The sequence below is a fragment of the Pyricularia pennisetigena genome, chromosome 3, assembly GCF_004337985.1.
Source record: "Pyricularia pennisetigena strain Br36 chromosome 3, whole genome shotgun sequence".
Classification (NCBI taxonomy): domain Eukaryota; kingdom Fungi; phylum Ascomycota; class Sordariomycetes; order Magnaporthales; family Pyriculariaceae; genus Pyricularia; species Pyricularia pennisetigena.
In genome coordinates, this window is record NC_043742.1 from 5,400,986 (window position 1) to 5,422,854 (window position 21,869).

The window sequence follows — 21,869 nt, forward strand, 5'->3', positions numbered from 1 at the left end:
CCTCCGCTTGTGGTAATAAGCAGGACTAACTTATCGAGGACCGTCTTGCCACATACAGCCGACATATCCAGGGCAAATCCAAAAAGAATCCTGTAGGATCCGGTTTGCCGGCAGAGACCCCATAGCGCCTATCAATGGAGGCAACTGGTTGATTGTCGCACAAGTGACGAGTACTTACCTATCTAGGACGGGCATTGATATCCGTGGCTGCATATGATCGCCGCCTAGGCTCTCCAGCCTTGTCCACCGGTGTGCGGTGTGCAGAACCGAGACGGGGGGAAGAAAAATCCAAGAGACCGGTTTTCCCAATCTCGTTTTGTCACGGAGGTGGGGGGGAAACAGCTGACACTTTTTTTTTCTCCCTCTTCTTCCTCCATGCGTTTACGACCAGGGCCAGAGCAACGTAAAGAGAGGAGAGGAAGAAAACAAAAATTACCCTGTCAATTAACTGGTCAGCCGAGGTTTGGAGTAAACTCAACACTGGCCAGGTATTGCTCAAAGATGCGGAGCCATCATATCGGGTACGAGAATCCAGACCGACATGACACAAGGACCCTTTTTCGCAACGAATGTCCCAATCCGTAATGACGCACCTTGGCACACAACGTCGGTAAGATCCCGACTGCATATGTTCGTTTTGCGTGTTTCCTAGGCTGGAGGACACTCTCTTGTCGAAAGCCTGTATATAGAAAGAAAACCCCTATAACTAGCAACGGGTTGTTCTCCGTAAGTTGTGCGTTCTGGCTAGACTTATTGATCAAAATATTGGTCTTGGCAAGCTGGGGATTACACCCTTGGCCCGTGGAGTGATTTTTTTTTTTTTTTTTTTTTTTTTTTTTGGGTTAAATCCAGAACTGTCTGAACTCAAAGGTCGTATTTTCACAAGTACTCCTTAACACGGGTCGCAACTCTGGCGAGCCCTTGACGAAATTATAGACCTGGCCCCTGACCATAGTTCACCAACAGTCTCGCATCCCGAGTAATGCCCAGCCGTTACCTGCTCAAGCTTCAGTACTCATGACCATTTCCCGCTCAGCCTGCTGCTGCGAGAAGAGAGAGGCAAGACGGAAAAGCGCTCCCTTCGAGCCGTGCCAGTCCCAAGCGAGAAAAAAAAAATTAAATAATAGCCACAATCGACCAGACGTAGACGAATCTTTCCAATCCCTGGCCTGGCCCGCAATTCTAGAAAATGTTGTAAATATCTAGGTATGATCATAGTCCGATTTCTCTCCCCACCGGAGCTCGGTCATATGAGGAAGAAATTACTGCTCCACGACGATCGTTGGGATTCTCAACGTGGAGAGATCTAGTACGAGATCGAAACTGCGGCACGGGGCTATTCCCTAGCTGATTCTGATCCTGGGCTATAGAATACAATCTTATGCGGATATCTTAATAGTACTTGTATTGCTGATACGGTTAGGGATAAGTTTTCGACAAAAGAACCGAAGAACACATGTTTGGGCAAAACAGATTCCTACCTTCGTACCGTCAACTATATTATATGTCTGAGAGTTTTACTCGCTTCAAGGTACTGCATCCCAGGAGCAGTATCACCATCAGCAGGCTTCCTTCATAGCTGGCAGCCAACATATCCGCGTTTGGATATACGTCATTGGCTGAAAATGCCTAAACTATATCTAAAAGCCTGGCTGGTATGTGCTAGGCTTTATACGTAAATGGGTGATGCCAAATGTGCTCAAGTTTTGCATGAGCAAGCAATTTCGCCCCTCCCGATAGGCCTCGCCAGGTGTGCACAGTCATGAAATGCGGTGTTTAACCGAATCGGCAGCAGTAGTGTGGCCTGTTCGTGACATATGGAGGCCATTACTCTGAAAGTTTGTATGTACGCACACAGAGTATATAATGACACAGTTGTAGTGATGGTCTCTTTGTGATCATCCTCAATGTGCCATTTGATACTTCTAGGCATCAAGACCGCAAGGCGAATGGAGATTTTGTTCACCGCGTGATCAAGAAGCTTATTCTAGGGAGATCAGTAGAGGGGCCATGCCCGTTCATTACAGTTCGGATAATCACGATGTGTCTCCGTGATTCCTGGTGCGAGGAGGGGCTGTCGTTATTGTCCGATTCAAGCCTGAAAAGGCGGATAGTGCAGAATAGTGTCGCTATAAGGCTCAAGATATAGTTTCGTTTGTTGATGAAGGTGGAACCTGTGTGTTGCGTGCCGTGTAACGTGCCGTCAGTGTTTGTTCAACCGGAAGATAGTTCCGTGACTCCAATACCGGATTAAACTTACAATCTAGTCAACATTCCCTTTTCCTCCCACAATTCTTGGTACGCGAAGCGTATTGACACAGAGCGATTGCTGGGACTGATTCGTCCTACTCAGTAAAAGCTGAATGCCAGCTGAAATTTTTGGTCATCATGAAGCCCGGGGCACCCCAGCGTAAGGCTCCGGAATTTATGCGATCAAATCAGCCACATTCATCGGCATTTCGTCGATCTGGGTCGAGTAATACACTGTTGAAGGAGTCAGCAAAGTCCAGAGCTTACCTTCAGGTGGGGCTACACTTACACTCAATGTCTCTGAGGATTCGCACGTCCTCGCTAGTAACGAAGTTGATGGCAACACCCTTGCGACCAAACCTTCCAGAACGGCCGATGCGGTGAATGTAGTTTTCACGATTGCTGGGCAGGTCGTAATTAATGACCAGACTGACCTGCTGGACGTCGATACCTCGAGCCCAGACATCGGTCGAGATCAACACTCGGCTGTTTCCTTGCCTGAAATCCTGCATAATACTGTCTCGCTCCTTTTGAGGCATATCGCCATGCATGCTGCTGACCGTGAAGTTGGCCTCGCGCATTTTGTCAGTAAGCCAATCAACCTTGCGCCTCGTGTTGCAAAAAATGACGGCTTGTGTGATGGTGAGTGTATCGTAAAGATCGCACAGCGTGTCGAATTTCCAGTCCTCCTTTTCAATGGCGATGAAGTACTGCTTCAAACCCTCCAGCGTCAGTTCGTCACGCTTGACGAGGATCCTGACGGGGTCGGTCATGAATTTGGTGGTCATATCCAGCACATCGTAGGGTAGCGTGGCCGAAACAACCACGACCTGGGTTGCGGGGGGAAGGTATCGGTAGACGTCGTAGATCTGCTCACGGAATCCTTGGTTCAACAGCTCATCGGCCTCGTCCAGAACGAGCATCTTGATATGGCGGGTGCGGAGATGGCGGCGGCGGATCATGTCAGCCACGCGACCTGGTGTACCCGAGACGATGTGCTGACCATAGTCGAGTTTGCGGATATCCTCGCCGACGTTGGTGCCGCCGATGCAAGCGTGGCACTGCACGTTCATATAGTCGCCCAGGGCCATGACGACGCTCTGAATCTGTGTCGCCAACTCGCGTGTGGGCGACAGGACGAGTGCTTGGGTTTCACGCACGGCCGTGTCGATAACCTGGAGCATGCTGATGGAAAATGTTGCTGTCTTTCCCGTTCCGGACTGTGCCTGCGCGATGGTATCACGACCCTTGCAGACCTGAACGATAGCGCGCGACTGGACCGCCGACGGCGACTCGTACCCGTAGGCGTAAATGCCACGGAGGAGGCTCTCTGGTGTTCATGCGCGTTAGTAATTGTTCCTCCACAGCTTATGCCCGATTTCCTCCCTCCAAGGCAATGCTAATCTCACCTTTCAAAGCCATCGACTCAAAAGTGGGATGGACCGTGACCTCCTTGGAGGTTGTAAACTCCATCCGCTCCTCCGCCTTGCGATCGATGCCACTTCCTTCCGCCATCGTTACGGCTTTGGGCGAATTTTGGTGTTTGTACTCGAAGCTAGAAACTTCGGTCTGGGTAGCGCGTGCTTCTTTGTTTTGGCTGGTGTTTTGTGATGAACTCTCGGGGGTGAGTGGGAAATTGTCGATTTAAATACTGAGCAAAAGCTGCAATGCGGGCGAACTTTTTGGAGCCAAATGCGCCTTGCATGAGGTTAAAAGGTGGGGACACTGATGTCACCCCACTAAAATGTATCAAGGCGCATTCTTTGATTCGCCAGACCAGACCCATCTTGAATTTCTGTGTCGCGATCTTAACCAGCCATAACGCGCTTCGAAGCTAGATCGAATTTGTTGCATTCAACGATAATCCCCTACCATCAGAACCATCATAAACTGATACAGCCATCACTACAAATTCACCTTCAACAATTGCCCGGGATGCTCTTGGAGGACCAGCGGTATGTCCAAGAGGACTTGGAACGTCTGGAACAGGGCATAACTGATCGCATGAGCCACGAGCCGACCTTTGTACGTCTTCGCCGGCTGCGCGACCGCTGTCCTTTTTCTCATATCAAATCAAGTACATCATCGCTGACATTCATCATGGCTTCTAGATACGAGACCGGTTAAATCGCGATCATGAAGTTGCGCAGCTGCTCGAACAGATACAAAAACAATCCTCCGAGCTCATCTCCATGTACGAGGATGTCAACGGGCTACGATCAAAAGAGATTCAGGCTATTGGCTCGGGAGATCCATTCGATGAATTTTACAAGCAAGTTGAGGAGATCAAGGAGCATCACGCCAAATACCCGGCTGAACAAGCAGAGAATCCTGAGCTGAGGTACCGACCCGGACGAGATGGGCCCGATTCCACACAGCCATATGTGGTCGATACGATATTTTCGGGCGAAGAGGCCTTTGGCAAATTCCTCGACCTTTTGGCCGCTCATGAAGCTTACATAAACCTCCCCAACGTCAAACACCGGTCCTATCTGCAATATCTCGAGATTTTCGATGACTTTGCGCCTGGAGCGGGAGGTGTTAAACGTGCGGATAAGCTGACGGATCAGTACTTCAAGTACGTGGGGGATCTGGCCGAGTATCTCGAGTCTTTCATGCGGAGAACGAGGCCACTTGAGAATCTCGACAAGCTCTTTGCCTCGTTCGCAGAAGACTTTGAAAAGCTTTGGGAGAAAGATGAGGTACCACATTGGGGACTGGAGAAACCAGAGGCCAATGGGTCTGCACCACATGCTACCAGCACAGCAGAGGCAGTATGGTGTGACGCATGCGAGAAGGAGTTCAAGAACGAGAATGTCTACAAAAACCATCTTCCTGGTCGGAAACATGTCAAGGCCGCCGAGCAGAAGGCCAAGAGGATAGAGGAGAACGGCGAGGGCTCTGAAGAAGCCAACACGGACGGCCCCGCCAAGGGCAAGAAGGAATCGGCCATCCGCCTGAAGGAACGCGCTGTAGCGGAACGAGAATATCGAGTAACTCGATTAACAGCGGCGATGAAGACGGAGCGGGACGAGACAAAGGTCAACGTGGAGCGTAGGCAAGGCATGACGGAACGAGAGCGACAGCAAGAGCTGGAGAACCTTTACAACATAATGGGAAGTGCCATCACCACTTATGGTGCTGGTGGGGCCAATGGGCACCAGGGTGGCGAGGATGACGAGGATGAGGGCGAGGACGGAGAGGAGAAGATTTACAACCCCTTGAAGCTGCCACTAGCTTGGGATGGTAAACCGATCCCATTCTGGCTGTACCGGCTTCATGGTTTGGGCGTTGAGTTCCCCTGCGAAATCTGTGGCAATTTTGTCTACATGGGCAGACGGGCATACGAGAAGCACTTCAATGAGGCGCGGCACATCTACGGTCTCAAGTGCCTTGGTATCACCAACACTTCACTCTTCCGCGACATCATCAGCATCGAGGAGGCCCTCAAGTTATGGGACAAGATACAGCGCGATCGCAAGCGTAATATGGGTGACGATGGTAGCATTGTACAGATGGAGGATGCCGAGGGCAACGTGATGCCGGAGAAGGTGTACTACGATCTTCAGAAGCAGGGACTGCTGTAAACCGGTGCATTGTAGTGGCAAAGGGGTCACGGATATAAATTAAGATAAGATCTGCAGGATATAGCCAGTGGCGGATGTTCCCGCCGCTCTCCTCGTTTTTCTCAGGAAACGACTCTTTTATGCTTGGGATGCTGTGTTGGCAAACCTCGTGTTATGCCGTTTTTGGTGTTTTGGTCGGAGAAAAGGGGAACGCCGGATTCTGAGCCGGTAGCATACTGCTAAAAGATCTACTATGCAAAAGTAAACCGGCTTTTCCGACCGTCAATGCAAGTGTTTGGTCCGTGAAGATAAACAAAACCAAAGAAGAAAGAGGAAAGCAGCAGCTGAAGCTTAGGTGTGCATGCCAGGATTACTTTGCTTTCACCTCTTGCAAAAGAATGAAGAAACCCACTGTTCTTGACGCCTGTTCATCAACGCCCATAACCGCCTTGCCGCCTTGCCGCCAGCGATGCTTGACAGTGATTGAGTGGCGGCTTTGTTGGAGGAAAAGTCAGTCATATGGTTGGCTAGATTGTAAGAGTTTTGAGTAGATGCTAGTCTGGGCGGATTGGTTGGCTGAGAGCACTCGAATCAGCTTTTGCGTTTGTGGCGTCTACCCCATCGGAGGCCTGCATCAACCTTGCAAACCCCCTTGTACCACACACCAGGGCGCGCGTCAAGGCCTTGATTCCACTCGCCAAAAACCGACTCCATCATACTCTTAACAACCCGTCCTTATTGCTCACCCACCAACGTTAGCCTACCAAGTGCAAGCCCAGCTATTATTTACCAAGCTAATTACCTAGTCTAGTCGCTTCCTTCGTGCGCGCCTCGATTTGGGCGCCAAACATCGCGCCAATGGACGTTTTCTTTTCGACACCCAGCAACCAAACAGACGGCGTGGTTGATGGTCGTGCAGGGTCTTTTGAAACAATGACCACTCCTGGATTCATACTGCTTCGTTTTTCTCTGTTTCCCCGCAGATCGGACTTACTGCAGTGCTCCTCAAACGACGTGTCTTTATGGTGTTCCGTTGTACTGTTCATCCCGCAAACCACTCCCGGCACCACTCTTGACTGTCAATCAGTGTTCCACCCTTACATTTCAAGAGGCCAACCAGGCAGAAGAAGTCTTTGCCACTGGAACTCTCCATATTTGGGGAAAGCTCCCAACGATGCCCGACAAGTTGGGAAGTCCCTGCCCTATTGGCATGAACGGGGGCGAAAGCCGCGTCCCGCACGTCCGCCCCCGGACCAACATAATTTTGTAAGTGGTTCGTGTGTAGGCGTGGGTGTGTATGTACGTATGTATGTGTCTACCGATACCTTGTCTATCGGCATTCCTGTCTCTTGGACGACAAGGCTACCAAGCTATGTCATATCTTGCGTCCTAGACATTTCTGGATTTCACTCCCGTCAGTCCTCGTCTACCTGCGTCTTGTCGACTCTCTTCACGCTCAATGACACCACGAGGCTGGCCGCCCGTTTGCTAAGGCGTTTCACGATTAATTGATCCATATCTCTTACAGTCACACTTACCACCCTGCAATATAGACCTGGTTCTTTCTTTTTCTGAACTTCCTTTTGATTACAATCACGGCATACAACAACCGTATAGCACTGCCTCCTTCTCGTGTCTTCCCTTCAGACCTTTGTCCCAAGGCCCGTATGGCGTTTTCCGTACAATTCGTCCAGTATCAAGGGAGATCATAACCCGCACAACACGGCCATGGACTTCTACAAGGAAAAGGCGACGCAACTATTACTTGAGCACCGGGAGGCACACACAAACCCGGAATTTTCTCCTCTGGCTTGCAGCTGCCAGTGTACTAAATTCCCCAAAGATGGCACTTTTACATATAAAGAGATCAACCATGTCATGGCACGCATCGTCGACGAGAACGGGTCGGTGGACCTTGTCAACGCACTAATCAGGATGGGAGCCGATGTCAACGTCACACGGCGAAGTTCAACAAGCCTCTGGAAGAAGGTAGCCAGACGACATCAGACTCCAGAACGCAGCGATCTGCTCCAGGTCGCCACGGTACGATGCCGGCCCCAGCTTGTAGAGGTTCTCGCCGCCCAGGCAGACCAAGCCAACCTCGACAATGCTCTCCGATATGCAATACTGCGTCGAGACCTTCATGTCCTCCAAGTCTTGCTAGACGCCGGCGCAGACCCGGCAGAGCTGCATGATGATTTTGAAAAGGCAGTCATGCTCGGCGAAACGGAACCAATAGCGCTCCTCTTGGCAGGTCCAAAAAAGCCCTGTACCGACTGCATATCAGGAGCGTTGACCGTGGCGATCAAGGATGGCGCCTCCAAGATACTTGAATTGTGTATGGCAGCCGGCGCCGATCCGAACCATCTCGGCGGTCAGGCTTTGGTTGCTGCGGTTGAGGCCAAGAGAAGTGACTACCTTGAGATTCTTCTGTCAAGCCGCCGTGGGAGGCCAGCCACGATGGCCTCCCTAGATGCAGCACTCGGTGTCGCTCATCAACACTTGTGCCGGCAGGACGATGAGACTTTCCGAGAACTGCTTGAGATGTGCCTGCTCTCCGGTGCGGCTGGCGAGCGAACTGAACGACTTTTCACCTCGGGCCTCGTCAACTGCGTCAAAAAGAAGAACCAACGGCTCCTGGACCTCATCTTGCAATATACGCAGCCGATCGATCCGTACCATACTCTGGCTGTATTGGAGGCCATCAAAACCTACCAGACAGTGATTCTCGCACAACTCCTCAGGCTGAAGCCTTCAGAGGATTGCCTTGTTGCTGCTATGTCTCAAGGAATGCGTGTTGCGGATAGCGAGGTTATGTTCGAAATCATCGCCTTGTTATTGTCGCTCGGCGCCAGAGGGCCAGCAGTCTCTGCCGCTTTTGTCACCTGTGTCGGTCTTCTTGGCAACAACTTCGATCTGCTACATGTTGAGCTTGGCAGACTTCTCTTGGAGCAGGGCGACGCGGATGTAAACTACGACGACGGAGCGGCTCTTCGAATAGCAATCTCGGCGAGTCTCATGGGAATAATATGCGACATCATGGACAGGCGTCCCAACCAAGCCACCCTTGGAGCTGCACTACCAGTCGCCATGGGCATGGAACCGTCCAAGAGGCTCGATGTTGTTGAAATGCTGCTCAAAGCAGGAGCCAATGGCCTGGTTGTTGATTGTGCGCTGGTGGATGCCGTGAACAGCGTACCCAGAGATACGCCCTTGGTGAAGCTTTTGCTCACTCGTGCGTCGGTCAACCACCAGGGTGGCGAGGCTCTTGTCGGCGCTATTCACAATCAAGATTTCGACATTATTGAGCTCATTTTGGCTCAGCGGCCGGATCGCGAGGCCATGTCTGCCGCCGCAAAAGCCTCCTTCCTGCTCCCAAAAAACGAGAGGCGGGAGACTACCCGCGTCCTCATTCCTATGTTCCATAGCGAGCACCTAAATTTCTGCTTGAAACAGGCAATCTTGTCAACAAAGAAAGACATAGACCTCGTCGAACTACTTTTGGTTTCCGGGGCGGATCCTCGCTGCGACGGAGGTACTTGTCTCAAGATTGCCGCTTCTTCGTTTGATGTCGCGCTCCTCGAGATACTAGCCCAGAAGATTGGCAAAGATGGCCGATTGTTTACCGAGATATTCGACCATGTCATCTCTCAGGGCGAGGAATGGCTGGCACAGTCGCATATCGACGTTGTCGAACTAATCCTACGTTTCGGCGCTTCTGGCATAGTTTTGAGCAGGGCACTGATCGACGCTGTGCAGGCAATGTTCCCAGTAAGACCTGGCGGCAGCCCTAGAAGTCGAAGTCCACGAAGCCCGATGAGCCCTTGTCGCCACTCCAGCGCTCCCCCAGAAGCCATTCTCGATTTGCTACTAGGCCACGGCGCCAGTACCAACTATGAAAGTGGGAAATCTGTCCAGTTGGTGGCAAGGAATGGTGATCGACACCTCCTGCGAAAGCTACTTGATACCAAACACTGTGCTAGCCTGCAGACAGCCACCGCGGCTCTCTACGCTGCTATCAGTGCTGGCCACACCGAGGCGCGGCTGCTTGAGCTTATCGACGTCTTTGCCGACCAGTCCACCGTTGGTCCCGACTTTAGCAGTCAGGGGATACACGATGGGATGTTACCACCTCTGTATTTGTGCTTGGAGAAGTACCCTCACTCGACTGTGGTTATGAACCGAATCATCAGCGCTGGCTGTGACTTGTCACAGACGGTCAGGATAAAATATTCTCCCACGTCAAACGGAGAGGTCCAAGAGCAGTCATCAGACTACGAAGCCGCGAATGTGTTGATTTGGGCTTTACTCCAGCCTTCCAGTAAAACGAGTTCTGCCGTGATTGCACAGCTGGCCAAGCAAGGAAGTAAGTTGATAAAGCAATGTGATGAGAAAGAGACAGAAACAAGGCTAACAAAGTCTCCAGCCGACGTCTCCTTTGTCACTGAAAAGAGCAAAGTGACGCCCCTGATTGTCGCTGCCAAAACAAATCGGCCAGAGCTAGTGGACGAGTTCCTCAGGCTTGGAGCTAGGGCAACGGTCCAAGATTCGTTGGGGAGGTCCGCTCTCTTCTATGCTGCGCGGATGGGGAGTCATGAATCTGTTGTCTTGTTGCTAGACAAGAAGCTTCCCATCAACGACGGTAGTCTGCACGAGGCTTCGCGCAACTTCCACGTCGACGTTATGCTGAAGCTCATCGAGGCTGGCCACGATCCTGACTACAGGTCAAACAAGCACGGCGGTCATACGGCACTTACCATAATGGCGAGCCGTGGTATCATCCCGGCCGACCCAGAAAGGGCAGAGGCGGCGGTGGACATTCTCAAACGATTCAACGCGAGCCCCTTGTTGAAGGTGCATGGCAGGACTGCCGTGTTCATGGCTTTGGATAACATTGTCGACAGTGCAGGACCGGAGCCAATCACGACTCTGCTGCTAGATCGACTCTTGTGGAAGACGCTCAACGATGAAAAGAACGTGTACACCGATCAGCAGGGATACTCGTTTTCGCCGACCATGTATCTCAAAAAGGGCCTGTCTCGTGCGCACGAGTCGCAGCACGAGGTGCTAGTCTCTATTCTCCGCGGCCAGGGTGCGATAGATCGATTCTATGCCAGCATAGACGCAGAGCAGCAGCCGGTCGATGCGGTCGGGATGCCGGACGAGATCCGCGAGCAGGAGAAGGAGCGGCGGGCTCGCAGGCTGCGGCAGCAGCGTGAAGACGACGACCACGCACGGCGGTTGCGCATGGAAGAGGAGACGACCATGCATGAGCTCCGCCTCTCGGGGGCGCGGCGCTTTGCAGAGTACGATCACACTGACAGACTGGCCGACCAGCAACGGCGGAACCGGGGTCTCGACCACGCCTTGGATATGCAGATCGAGCTGGACAAGCATCTCAACGCCAGCACTATTCGAAAGGGGGAGGCAGATACAAGTGCGGCGATCGAGTGGAACAAGCACATTGATGGAGAGGAGATGAGACGGCAAAAGACCGAGAGCGACTTTGAATACCGCATCCGCGGGCGCACAATCCAGACAATGGAGGAAAGGGCCGAGCTGGAGATGCAAGGTGCGCGTTATGCGCTCGAGGCGGATAAGCGAGCAAGAGAGTTGGCCCTCAAGCACTGGAACTCATCTCGTGTGCACGAGATCAATCTCCAAAACGCGCGCGGGGAGGCCGAACTCAACGTGTGGCAACGCAACGCGCTCGCCGACGGGGAGACGAGGGATATGAGAGAACGCGACGTCGTGCAGAGTGCGCGCGACGGCAGGGCCATGATGGACCGCTGGGCGCAACACAACATGCAGGTAGTCGAGAAGGCCGGGCCCGGCTCGGCCGGTGGCTGGGTGCCCCCGTCTGCTGCAGTCAACATGGTTGCTTCCTGGACGGGTGCCGGCCGTAACGGAAGAAGCGCGGAACCGAGGAGCCCGGGACCCATGCCGAGCAGTGGTGGCGGCGGCGGCGGCGGCGGCGGCGGTGGTGGTGGTGGTGGTGATGGCCATCTCCCGCCAAGTGCCAGAGGATACCAGCAGCCGCGGGTAAGCTCCGTTAGGGTGAGCGAGGGGCCTGTGAGGAGGGCCATTGCTGGGTGATGGCCCACATGATGTTTAATTCTCAGGACGACCATTCACGACTTATTTTCTTTTGTTTATTTTCTTCCCGGGATCGGAAGATGTAAGCGACTCTATTTTGGCTTTATCGGCGTAGCAGCTTGGGAAACAGCACGGGTTGTGAATTGGAGTTCTTTTGTTCTTTTTTTTTTTTTTCGTCTGGGTCATTTTGGGTATTAGTTATAGACATTGGATACCTACCTACTTAACTCCAGAACAAACAATCAACATATTTTGTGGCTAGGCTTTAGTGTAATAGCCGCCACGTCTTTCACTACAAGCTACTGTTATCCATGTGTTGGACGTAGAGATGTATCCTGGAGGCTTGCCCGCCTAGGCGCGCAAGTGTTATGCTGGACTAAACTAATGCCCCGGAAGGTTTCCTTTGATTCTTTCTGTTGCTCGACGATTGGACTGGATATCTGTGCCATCCTAGCACGCCGCAAGGTAACGTATGGGCATCTTTATTCCATGGCCAAAGAGCTTTGGGATTTGTTTTTATAACATTTGTTAGTTGACACATGATGGCTGCTTTTTTTTTTTTTTTTTTTTTTTTTATGGTTGCCTGGAATCCCAATGGCTACGAGCTTGGTCAAAAAGCCAACCGTCAAGCGACCGAATAGCACCAATAAGAAGACTGGCCATCTAGAAGCTCGTGGCGCGTGCAAGACGTAAAACCGACATGACCACATCCCCTCAAGCTCTTTTTTGTCTTTTTGAAGCAGGTTCATCGACGTCCATACCGCCATTCGCACCCCCGTCGCCTATCTTCTCATCTAGCCAGGCTATTGCCTCGTGCAGCAGCTTCTTCTCGCCGATGCGGACCTCCATGGCCATCCTCAGGCGGGATTGGTTGCTGCCAAGAGTCGGCAGCTTGGCCAGGTCCTCGTCCAAGGTGGACCCGTACTCGGCCAACTTCCCACTGGCGGCTTCCCGGACGGCAGAGTATATGATGCGATCTCTGAACTTCTTGTCCGGGACTGCATCCGGGCGGATGGTCTTGACCTCCTTGAGCCTCGCCTTTGCCATGTCCAGCAGCTCTTCGGGCAGCTCGGAGAAGGACGGCGTGCCATGCAGCCGGCCGAACTCGTCGGGATCCGCACAGGTCCGTTCAAGGGGATACGAATCCTCCCCCTCGACCATGGCGCCGGGTGCCTGCTCGCTGTCGTCACCAAACATTGCTTTGGCTCTAGCCTCGTCGATCTTGTCCCAATCCTGCGGTGCCAAGTTCAGCCGCGAACGGATGCTGCTGGTGATGGAGGCAGCGCTCAGCTCCACCACGTCGTATCGGCTGTGCTTTTCCGTGACGTAGCCGTATCTGCGGAGGAGCTGTCCGTTGGGTAGTGGGCCGTACTGAGAGCGGTTTCTTATCAGCGAGTTTTTTTTTCTTTTCTTTTTTTTTTGCCAAAGGAGGGATGCAGCTGCGCGCCGGGAAGCATGGGATTTTGTGAGTCGACTTACGTAGTTCAGTATCTCCTCGCCAGCTGGTATCTTGCGCAGAGCCGTGGCTACCAGTGCTTCTTCCGAGTGGTTGATGTGTGCCTATCGGGAAGCGTCAGCAGGGTTCACGACAAAAAGAAAGAGGCGCCCGGGGAGCTCGCTCGCTCACATTGAACTCGGCGTCTGCGTTCAGAATGTCCGCCATTGGAACCATTCCCATCGTGGTCCTGCCTTCCCTGTCCTCGACCCAGCCGTCCTCGTCCTCGTCCTCCTCGTCGGCGTCACCCTCGAGATCGAAGGAGTAGGCCATGATGGTGCTGCCCATCTGATGAGCGAGCCGGACCAGGCGTTCGTCATCGGAATCGGTCACGCCGCCAAAGATGGCGGCGTTCTCCTTGATGACAGGCAGGATCTTGGTCCGGATCATGGCGTCGGCCTCCTCCCTGCCGATGCTGGCCACGACAGGGCTGGCCTGGAGCTCGGCGACCTCCTCGCCGGACCAAAACATGGGCGTCTCGAACTCGGTGGGGAGCACGTCCAGGTACGGCCGCCATGGCGAGGGGTCGCGGCGCAGGTGCTCGTACATCATGACCAGGATCAACGTCGTCCACGAGTTTTGCCCGCGGTGGCCGGCCGAGCCTGCGCCCTGCGCCTCGTCGTCGTCCTCGTCCAGGGGCTCGGAGCCGCTGTTGACGAAAATGGACGGGTCTACCTCCTTGAACAGGTTCGAGTTCTCGAGGCATATTATATCCTTGCGCGGGATGGTGAACAAGACCGTGTCAGGCTCGATGTCGGCCGTTGCAACTGGGCCGTCGTTTGTGTTAGTCTAGTCTAGTGTTTATTTCGATATTTGCCCAAGAAGCCTTTTTGTTTTTGCTTTTTTTTTTTTTTTTTTTTTTTTTTTTTTTTTTTTTTTTTTCAGAGAAAACACGAATAATTCAAGACTTTCTCACCAATCCCACGTCCAGCATTGCGCGCTCTGAGGTCCGCAATTTGTATGTTTTCGTGAAAGGTTGCGCCTGGCCGATTTTTGAACCACTCGAGAAACGCGCCCGTCCTTTGCTCAAAATTATCGCTGGCCATTGTGAGTTTATTTTTTTTTTCCAAGGCCGAGGAATTGACTTTCTTTAACTTTTCTTTTCTTTCTCCCCTGTACTTTTTTCTTTCCCTTTTTTTTGTTGCCCACGTCTTGGCCGGTATTTTATTCGACAATACCACAACTTTTGAATGTGGGGCACAAATACAGAAAAAAAGTTGAACATAAGCAAGCAATGACATACGGCCATATCCACTGGAATATGCGGTACCCGTCCGCTCTCGCCTAGTCAAACCAGTACAGCACCCGTCTAAAAGTAACGCAACGTGTTGGCAAAAAATGATTTTGTTAAGTACCCTGCACCGAATAAAAAATAATAATAAATAAATAACCAAATTCACGTATATGTATAACGTTTTAAATGTTAGGGGGCTAGCCCCTGAGGACTGGAGCCGGTGGCGCACCGGCTCAGCCACGTGAATCAGGATGAGCCACACGCACGTGACAGCCGCGGAGTATATAGCGAGAACACACTCCTCAGCGCGCAAGGCGCACTCTAGACAGTTTTTACCCTTGTAGAACCTCAATTATATCAATCTTGCACCCGTAGTACGTTACCAGGGCAAGACCTCACAGCCATATACGCAATCGACGATTTCCCCGCAATTCACTTAAGCTTATTCTACCTCGTAACCTCCCAAGATAAAATCTTAGTCGGCTATTTTTTTACAACAAATTAAATCGGACATAAATCCACGTACAACCTCGCCCAGGTTATGCATTTGTTCAACCTGCCCTCGTATATTGTCCACCCATGCTAACATACCGATCTTCCTCCATTGGAAATTGCAATTACTGTAATTGTTGGGGCGGCATGTAGTAAAATAAAGTGGGCCTTGTTTATTTTCCTTTCCTGACTTGGCCCCCTCGGCAGCCGCCTGGTATGAATATCAACTATAACAAACTGCTATTATACCCATTTTCTTTTGCGAGCAATCTTGAATAAGACGGGATTTATGTATGTTGTTCATCTCACTGGTATGACCGGCAGCAATCCTTGATCCTTGGAGCCATCACAAAGACCATTAAGATACCACATTATGCATTTGTCACGTACGCGCCTGACGATTTGAGGCATACGGCAATAGATCAAAAGATCCAGCAGTACCTGCACTTAGCAGATACTTTGTCGGTTCCAACTATATAAGGCGTGTCACCTTTGATCGTGACAGCATTAAACTTTTTTTTTTTTTTTTTTTTTTTTTTCGTCAAACGCCCGAGTCATTACCCTTTAGATTTCCATTTTCTTTCGACAGCAATTCTGGCCTTGGATCCAGGCGGCCAACAACCATCCATGGCGGCCTCTTTCCCGTTCCCGCAGCCATTAGGCAGCCACCGAGCCCTACAGCTATGAGACGCTCGACCCCAAGCCCCAGCCAGGCAAACTCTCAAGGTTCCAATCAACGTTCCCCATCCTGCTGCCCAGAATTGGGCTGTTTGGGGTCGATCTCATGGCACACTGCTCCAAACGGACCAGTCCAGTAGAAATAACAGCCGGCGGGATCAAGGCCTGGTTAACGCCAGCATGAGATCTGATAAAGGAGAAGAGGATAGTGTTGTCGACCGTAGCCGCAGCATCGAGGTAGGTTAGGAAACGCTTCCGGTTCGCAGCTGATAAAACAAGGGCCACTTTTAGCTCCCAAGATCCCAGCCTATCCGCGGAAACAAACGTCCTGGTCGTCTGACCGAAGGAACTTACTGTAATCAGGTCTCACGAACCACAAGTTTTTTCGCTTTGCACAAATTCCCATACTTTTCGCGATCTTCGGGAAACTCGAACCATTGTGGGAGCCAGATCTTCTTCAGCCCGTCCCAGGCAGCGGCATCCATGGTGACTGCGCAGTCCCAGTACTGCGGGTCGTCGACGTCCTCGGCTGTGGCGAATTGTTTGAACCCCGGGGTGATATAGAGTCCCCTTCCGATCTGCCTGGCCCCGCTCCCATTGGACTGGACCGCTCGGCCGCCATTCTTGATAATGGCGTCCATTTCTCCCTAGATTGCGAGCAAGGCAGTGAATGTCGCGGTCAGCCTGGTCTCCATGATAAACAGTCAGGCAGGGCCTAGAGCCGTACCGCGCTAATCTGGCGCCATCCGACATGCTTCAGCAGCCCGGCAGTGCCGTTGCGGAAAGGAACGGCGGCGGCCGAGACGGCAAGCGTTAAGACGGTCCAGAACTTCATCCTGATGGTATAAGACACCAAGTAAAACGAATGACTGCGGTGGGATTAGGACGAAGACAAGGACTCCAGGAATGACTGTCGCGGGTGATGGGAGAGAGAGAGAGAGAGAAGGTAAGAAGAGGGGAATTTCTTTCTTTCTTTTTTTTTTTTTTTTTTTCAGGGATGGTTATCTTCTCGAGGCATGCTTATAAAGGCGGCTTGCCAACTTTCAGAGGGCACAGAAGGTCGTTCAACCGTTGGTATCCGTCTAGACAGACTATTGTGCGGGATCTTGCGGAGGGGCAATAAGATTGAGAGCAAAGCGCCGGTGGTTACGTTCCTTTCCCAATAACCTTACGTGGTGCCATGCAGGTCGCCGCAGTTGGATAACGGGTCTGCCGCCAAGTAAGTAATAAACGAGTGGAAGAAGGAGATACACGCGCGAAGGAGTCACAAGGAATAGCAAGGTACCCTTAAAATGGGTGGACAGCGTCTGTCGGTGGAGAGAGTGAGAGGTTAACGAGTTCTGAGGAAATGGCAAAACTGATAAGCCCATCCCATCTTCCCTGTTCTTCTTGTCGTATTCCCACACCTTAGCTGAAGGCTGACCACGCCTTGGCCTTTTCTCTTACCAACAAGCAGGCTTATTTTTATGTCTTTCCAAGGGCGATCCAGCTTAGCGCCCTAAGATCTATTTTTGTCGTACAACCTCGACACGGTGATTCTTATCTCGGCCGGCCATCCCGGCCAAAGCTGCGGGGACAGCAGCCATCATGGCGATAATGTTTTTCCATCAGGATACGGCGATGGAGGGCCTCTCGGATAAAACGTATTTCGTACCTGGTGGCGCATCCAGTCGCGACCACGACTGCATACTTTTGTTGCCAACGTCGTCTCTTTTATGCAACAGCATAACCTGCACGGCATCGATATCGACTGGGAATGTAATCAGAAAACTTCTCTCTCTCTCTCTCTCTAAGTCACAAGCTACAGCGCTTGGTACTCGACGGTGTCCACCTGGGCCACAGAGACCATGTGCGTGACGAGCACCGCCTGCAACGGCCAGGATACCAATCACACCACCACTCCAGGCTCCGCCCAATGCACTCTGGACCCAGCAGACGTTTTCGCGGCCTCGGCCGAGCAGGCAGCCGACGTGACCGTCGTCAACGGCAACATGATCCCCCTGGCCTTTGCGCCGACCAACTATCCTGGCTTCGACCCTTCCACATTCACCCTGACAGAGCACGGTCTCACGGCGACCGTGGCCGTCATCGCCACCACGACCACGACCGTCCAGTCGACCAAGACCACGGCCATGGTAATACCCACCAGTGTGTCGAGAGAGCCGCTGTGGCTGCCGGAGGCCCAAAGGTACAGTGCAGGTTTGTTGGCCATAGGAATGCCTTCGGGAGCCCGGGGGGTTGGATTCCGTGCAAGACAAAAAGGCAGTCTGGCGCCGAGTCTTTTGCCCTGAATGCCGATGGCCAGGGGACAAACGACCATGGCCGCCGCCCGCCGCCGCTTGACAAGCGCCAGACGATGACAGCCAGTTCGGTGGCAACGGGTGCATGCAGCTCCAACAGCGCCAAGAGGGCGACGTGCGCCGGGTCCGCATTCGGAGACTGCTGTTCTGAGTGGGGGGGTGGTGTGGGAGCACCGGTGCGTACTGCGGCTCGGGACGCCAGTCGATCTTTGGTTCTTGTGCGTAGGAGGGTCCTGCAGGTACCTGTGCGGGTTTAAAACGCCTCGCACGAATTGACCCTCTGGGGATGAGTGCGGTTCGCGCGATCTGACGTTTTCCACGCCTTTTTTTCCCCCCCTCGACATATAAGTTACTACCAAATTATACTGGGAAAAGATTTCCCTTTATAATAACGTGGCCTACAGGCGAGACGGTTGGATTGAGGCGCGTTGCGTATGTACTGTAACTAGATTTTGTATATTATTTAATATTGTCACATGCGCCCGACCATCTGACGCATAAGCCAATAGATTGGAAGACCCAGCGGTACTTACACTTAGCAGATAGTTTGTTAGTCTCAATTATATAAGGCGTGTTAGCTCGTGACATTAAGTTTATTTTACCTCGCAATATCCCAAGAGTCTGATTACGCAATTGACCTACATTTTAAACATAAGTATTTATAATGCAAAATGGTGCATTAATGTAGTTTCATCTTTTTAATTTTTCTCGTGACTATATTGTTTGTATTTGTAAATATACATTTAACAAAGTACTTTATTATAGCAATTTTCTAACACATCTGTTAACCCACAATTCAGGGGAAAAAAAAACTATGATTTGGGGACCCCTTTTTTAAGGGTGCCCAGATCGCAGAGCTCCAAAGTAACTCGACACAATCGCAAGCCCGCCCGCTTTTCGTCGCCGCATCACCAGGTCCCTCGTTCAACTTCCAAGCACCACCGAGCACATTGCAAGCAGGCCATGTCCTTGAGCACAGATGAGTACCGTGCCCGGGTTGAGAGCGGCGAGCTGCCGGTCGAGACGCACGATCAGCTGTTGCGAATCGTCTTCATCTACCTGATCGACTTTGGCATGTGCGGCGACGACGGGATGTTTAAAGTCGTCGACCAGATTCACGCCCGCGGCTGGTCCTTTGGCGGCCTGCAAGGGGACCACCTCAAGTTCAACCGCACTCTGGATCTCTTCTACATTTCCCAGGCGTTGGCCGGCATTTATCGTTCGTGCAACGGTCTCGACGCCGAGACCGAGTTTCCTGAATTCGACGCCTTTTAACATCCAACACGGCCAGCTCGTCGACCAAGACGCAGGGAAACAATACTATTCATCCGGGCTGCTTTTGCAGCCGGCGACCGCCCGCTTTTACCGCCTCCCGGATCTGCTACACCTGCCGGACTCGGACGGACCCATTGGACACCTGCGCAACAAGACCACGGCAGCCGGCCATGTGACAAAACTGCCCCGCCAGGAGGACGAGGTTCACCGCACCATCTTGGCGCAGCCGACCCTGCCCCTCGAGACCATGAGCCGGCTGGCGCTCTCCACCTACCGTGAGACCGTCTCGCGCCTGCGAAGCGACCACCCGGACGTCGCCGACGTCGTCCAGCCCTACTCGGAGACGCACGCGCGTTTCTGGCTCGACCAGGAGGGGGGGACCCGATGCGCCCAGCACGAAACTGCGCCTTGCGCGCGGGGCGACGGATGGGCATGGAAGCGTGCCGACTACGGTGTGCAGGTCGCGACGGGCCTGTACGACCCCGTGGAAGTGGGAGGCGTACTATTCGCCCGAGCGCTGGGCGGCCGCCGCCGAGCCCGGCGCGCCGTTTTTCGACCCGGACCGGGACGGGACGCGGCCCAGCGAGGTTTGGTGGTGCGGGATGCCGGACGCCATCAGCAACGGCTGCGAAGCCTACGGCAAGGGGGTGGGAGCCCGAGTACGGGGCTGAGGAGGCGGTGGCGTTTATGGCGGCCGTCGCCGTCAAAAAGACCGAGGGCGTGCGGGAACACCGGCTGGATTATTCGATACGATCGCACATGCTCCTGGCGGTGATAACGCTCGTCCTGGAAAGGGGTGTCGATTTCTCAAAGCAGCGGCGAAAAAGCGGCGTGAGGAAATCTCAAACATCGCTTTAACCAGGCAGGGAGACTCGCCAACTCGGCCGAGGCCGAGGCGTGGATCCGGGAAGCCTTAAAAGTTATAGAGCCGTATGTGCGGTCGACTGGTGGTCATGGTGGTGGTGCTGTGGATCGGAGCAAGCTGCTTGGGCGTGTGCTGCGGGAAAATGCGCAGCTTTTCGGGAAATGGATGCGACCGGCATGCTCCAAGGAGTTCAGTTTCGAACTCAAACCACCCGCGCCGTGTTACAGCAAAACCAAAAAGGCATGGGGTCTAGCTACCATACTCCCTAAAGGATAATCACTATCGAAAGCTGGCTAAAAGAAAAAAGACGGAGAAAAAACGTTTGTTGCGCCCCGTAATTGTACAATTGCTATATTCCCCACAGGTGAATCCGAACGACGTAACGTGCATTTGTCCATAAAAACGTGATCAAGACGGTGTAGCAAAGGGTTGGTTGGGAATATGGGGACCAAAGGCGTCCGTTTCTAAACCCAAACCCATCCGTTTTCGGACGCTTTAAATCCCAAATCCAGCCATTTTGCTCCTCCAGTACCAAGATAGTAACCACGTCTTGGCCGGTATTCTATTCGATAATGCCACAACTTTCAAATATGGGGCAGAAATACAAAAAAGTTGAACATGAGCAAGCAATGAGAAAAGAACCTTGATGACTAATGCACCTCAGGCCTATAAGCACATACGACCATACCCACTGGAATACACGGGATCCCGTCCGCTCTCCCCTAGTTAAACCAGTGAGGGCAGGATCGGTATTAAACCCCAAGGGATTTAATGGGATCGGGTCTGGGCCCACACCTTTGGCCAATGGACGTTCGTCACCCTGCGCCCCGCCCCGCCCACCTTTAGGCTCCGTTGTCAAATGCACCTCGTCGCCACCGATCCGTCGCCGTTAGTCTCAGTGCTCAGACTAGACCCCCCTGCTTCGCAGTGGGGACCGAGCGCTCCATGTACCTTTCAGCCACATGGCTTTTCGACCAATTACATTGGCCGAAAAGATCGCGCTCGTTCTAGTCTGAGCACTGAGACTACGTTTATAGCGGGTATATGTATTGTGTTAAAAACAGGCCTTATAAACGCCCTGCGACCGCACGTGAAAAGCAATTAATTGCATTTTTCATACGCGCAACCAATTGAACAACGGTATAATTAACACATTATATTTAAATTATAATACCAAGAAAAGCCAGTATAACGATAATATGCAGTTGAATATTCGAATAAAATACTAAATAAAAGTCATAAAAATATAAAATAACCTGCGTTAGATTAATTGGAGCCTAACAATTCTGTTATTAAAAACAACGTCCTTATAACTGTTAACAATATGGGTTGCTAACAGGGGTTTAGGAATTAACCTAGGTGCGGCGTGGTGCTAGTTGCGCTATAAGGCCTGTAATTACAGGGCTTAAATGCACTAAATTATTAACTAAAGTGGTTCACTAATTTGTAAGGAGGTTACGAGATAGAATAAGCTTAATCTTAGACGCGGGGAAAGGTGGATTACGTATAAGGCTGATGGAACGTTGAAATGGCAGATAACCGTCTGCTAGCGGGTAATAGAGATAATATATTATTGCACAATCGATTCGTTAAATCGTTGAATCGATAAAGGTTATGA

At 52.1% G+C, this 21,869-nt stretch overlaps 4 protein-coding genes across 4 annotated transcripts; 1 reads left to right on the forward strand and 3 right to left on the reverse strand.

Annotated features, from left to right (window-relative positions):
• Nucleotides 1-2,425: 2,425 nt before the first annotated feature.
• PpBr36_03251 (uncharacterized protein) lies at nucleotides 2,426-3,765 on the reverse strand (the record flags this gene model as incomplete). Its single annotated transcript, XM_029890425.1, has 3 exons — nucleotides 2,426-2,484; nucleotides 2,540-3,580; nucleotides 3,660-3,765. The coding sequence occupies 3 exons, from the start codon at nucleotides 3,763-3,765 to the stop codon at nucleotides 2,426-2,428; spliced, it is 1,206 nt and encodes a 401-aa protein (XP_029753044.1).
• Nucleotides 3,766-4,185: 420 nt separating this feature from the next.
• On the forward strand, nucleotides 4,186-11,912 carry PpBr36_03252 (uncharacterized protein; the record flags this gene model as incomplete). Its single annotated transcript, XM_029890426.1, has 5 exons — nucleotides 4,186-4,275; nucleotides 4,362-5,833; nucleotides 6,623-7,082; nucleotides 7,434-10,182; nucleotides 10,243-11,912. 5 exons carry the CDS (start codon nucleotides 4,186-4,188, stop codon nucleotides 11,910-11,912), a joined length of 6,441 nt encoding a protein of 2,146 aa, XP_029753041.1.
• A 714-nt stretch (nucleotides 11,913-12,626) lies between these two features.
• PpBr36_03253 (uncharacterized protein) lies at nucleotides 12,627-14,453 on the reverse strand (the record flags this gene model as incomplete). Its single annotated transcript, XM_029890427.1, has 4 exons — nucleotides 12,627-13,283; nucleotides 13,392-13,472; nucleotides 13,540-14,174; nucleotides 14,324-14,453. The coding sequence occupies 4 exons, from the start codon at nucleotides 14,451-14,453 to the stop codon at nucleotides 12,627-12,629; spliced, it is 1,503 nt and encodes a 500-aa protein (XP_029753042.1).
• Nucleotides 14,454-15,814: 1,361 nt separating this feature from the next.
• Nucleotides 15,815-16,646, reverse strand: PpBr36_03254 (uncharacterized protein; the record flags this gene model as incomplete). The annotated part of the gene is made up of 3 exons (XM_029890428.1): nucleotides 15,815-16,139; nucleotides 16,220-16,458; nucleotides 16,539-16,646. 3 exons carry the CDS (start codon nucleotides 16,644-16,646, stop codon nucleotides 15,815-15,817), a joined length of 672 nt encoding a protein of 223 aa, XP_029753047.1.
• Nucleotides 16,647-21,869: the final 5,223 nt, after the last annotated feature.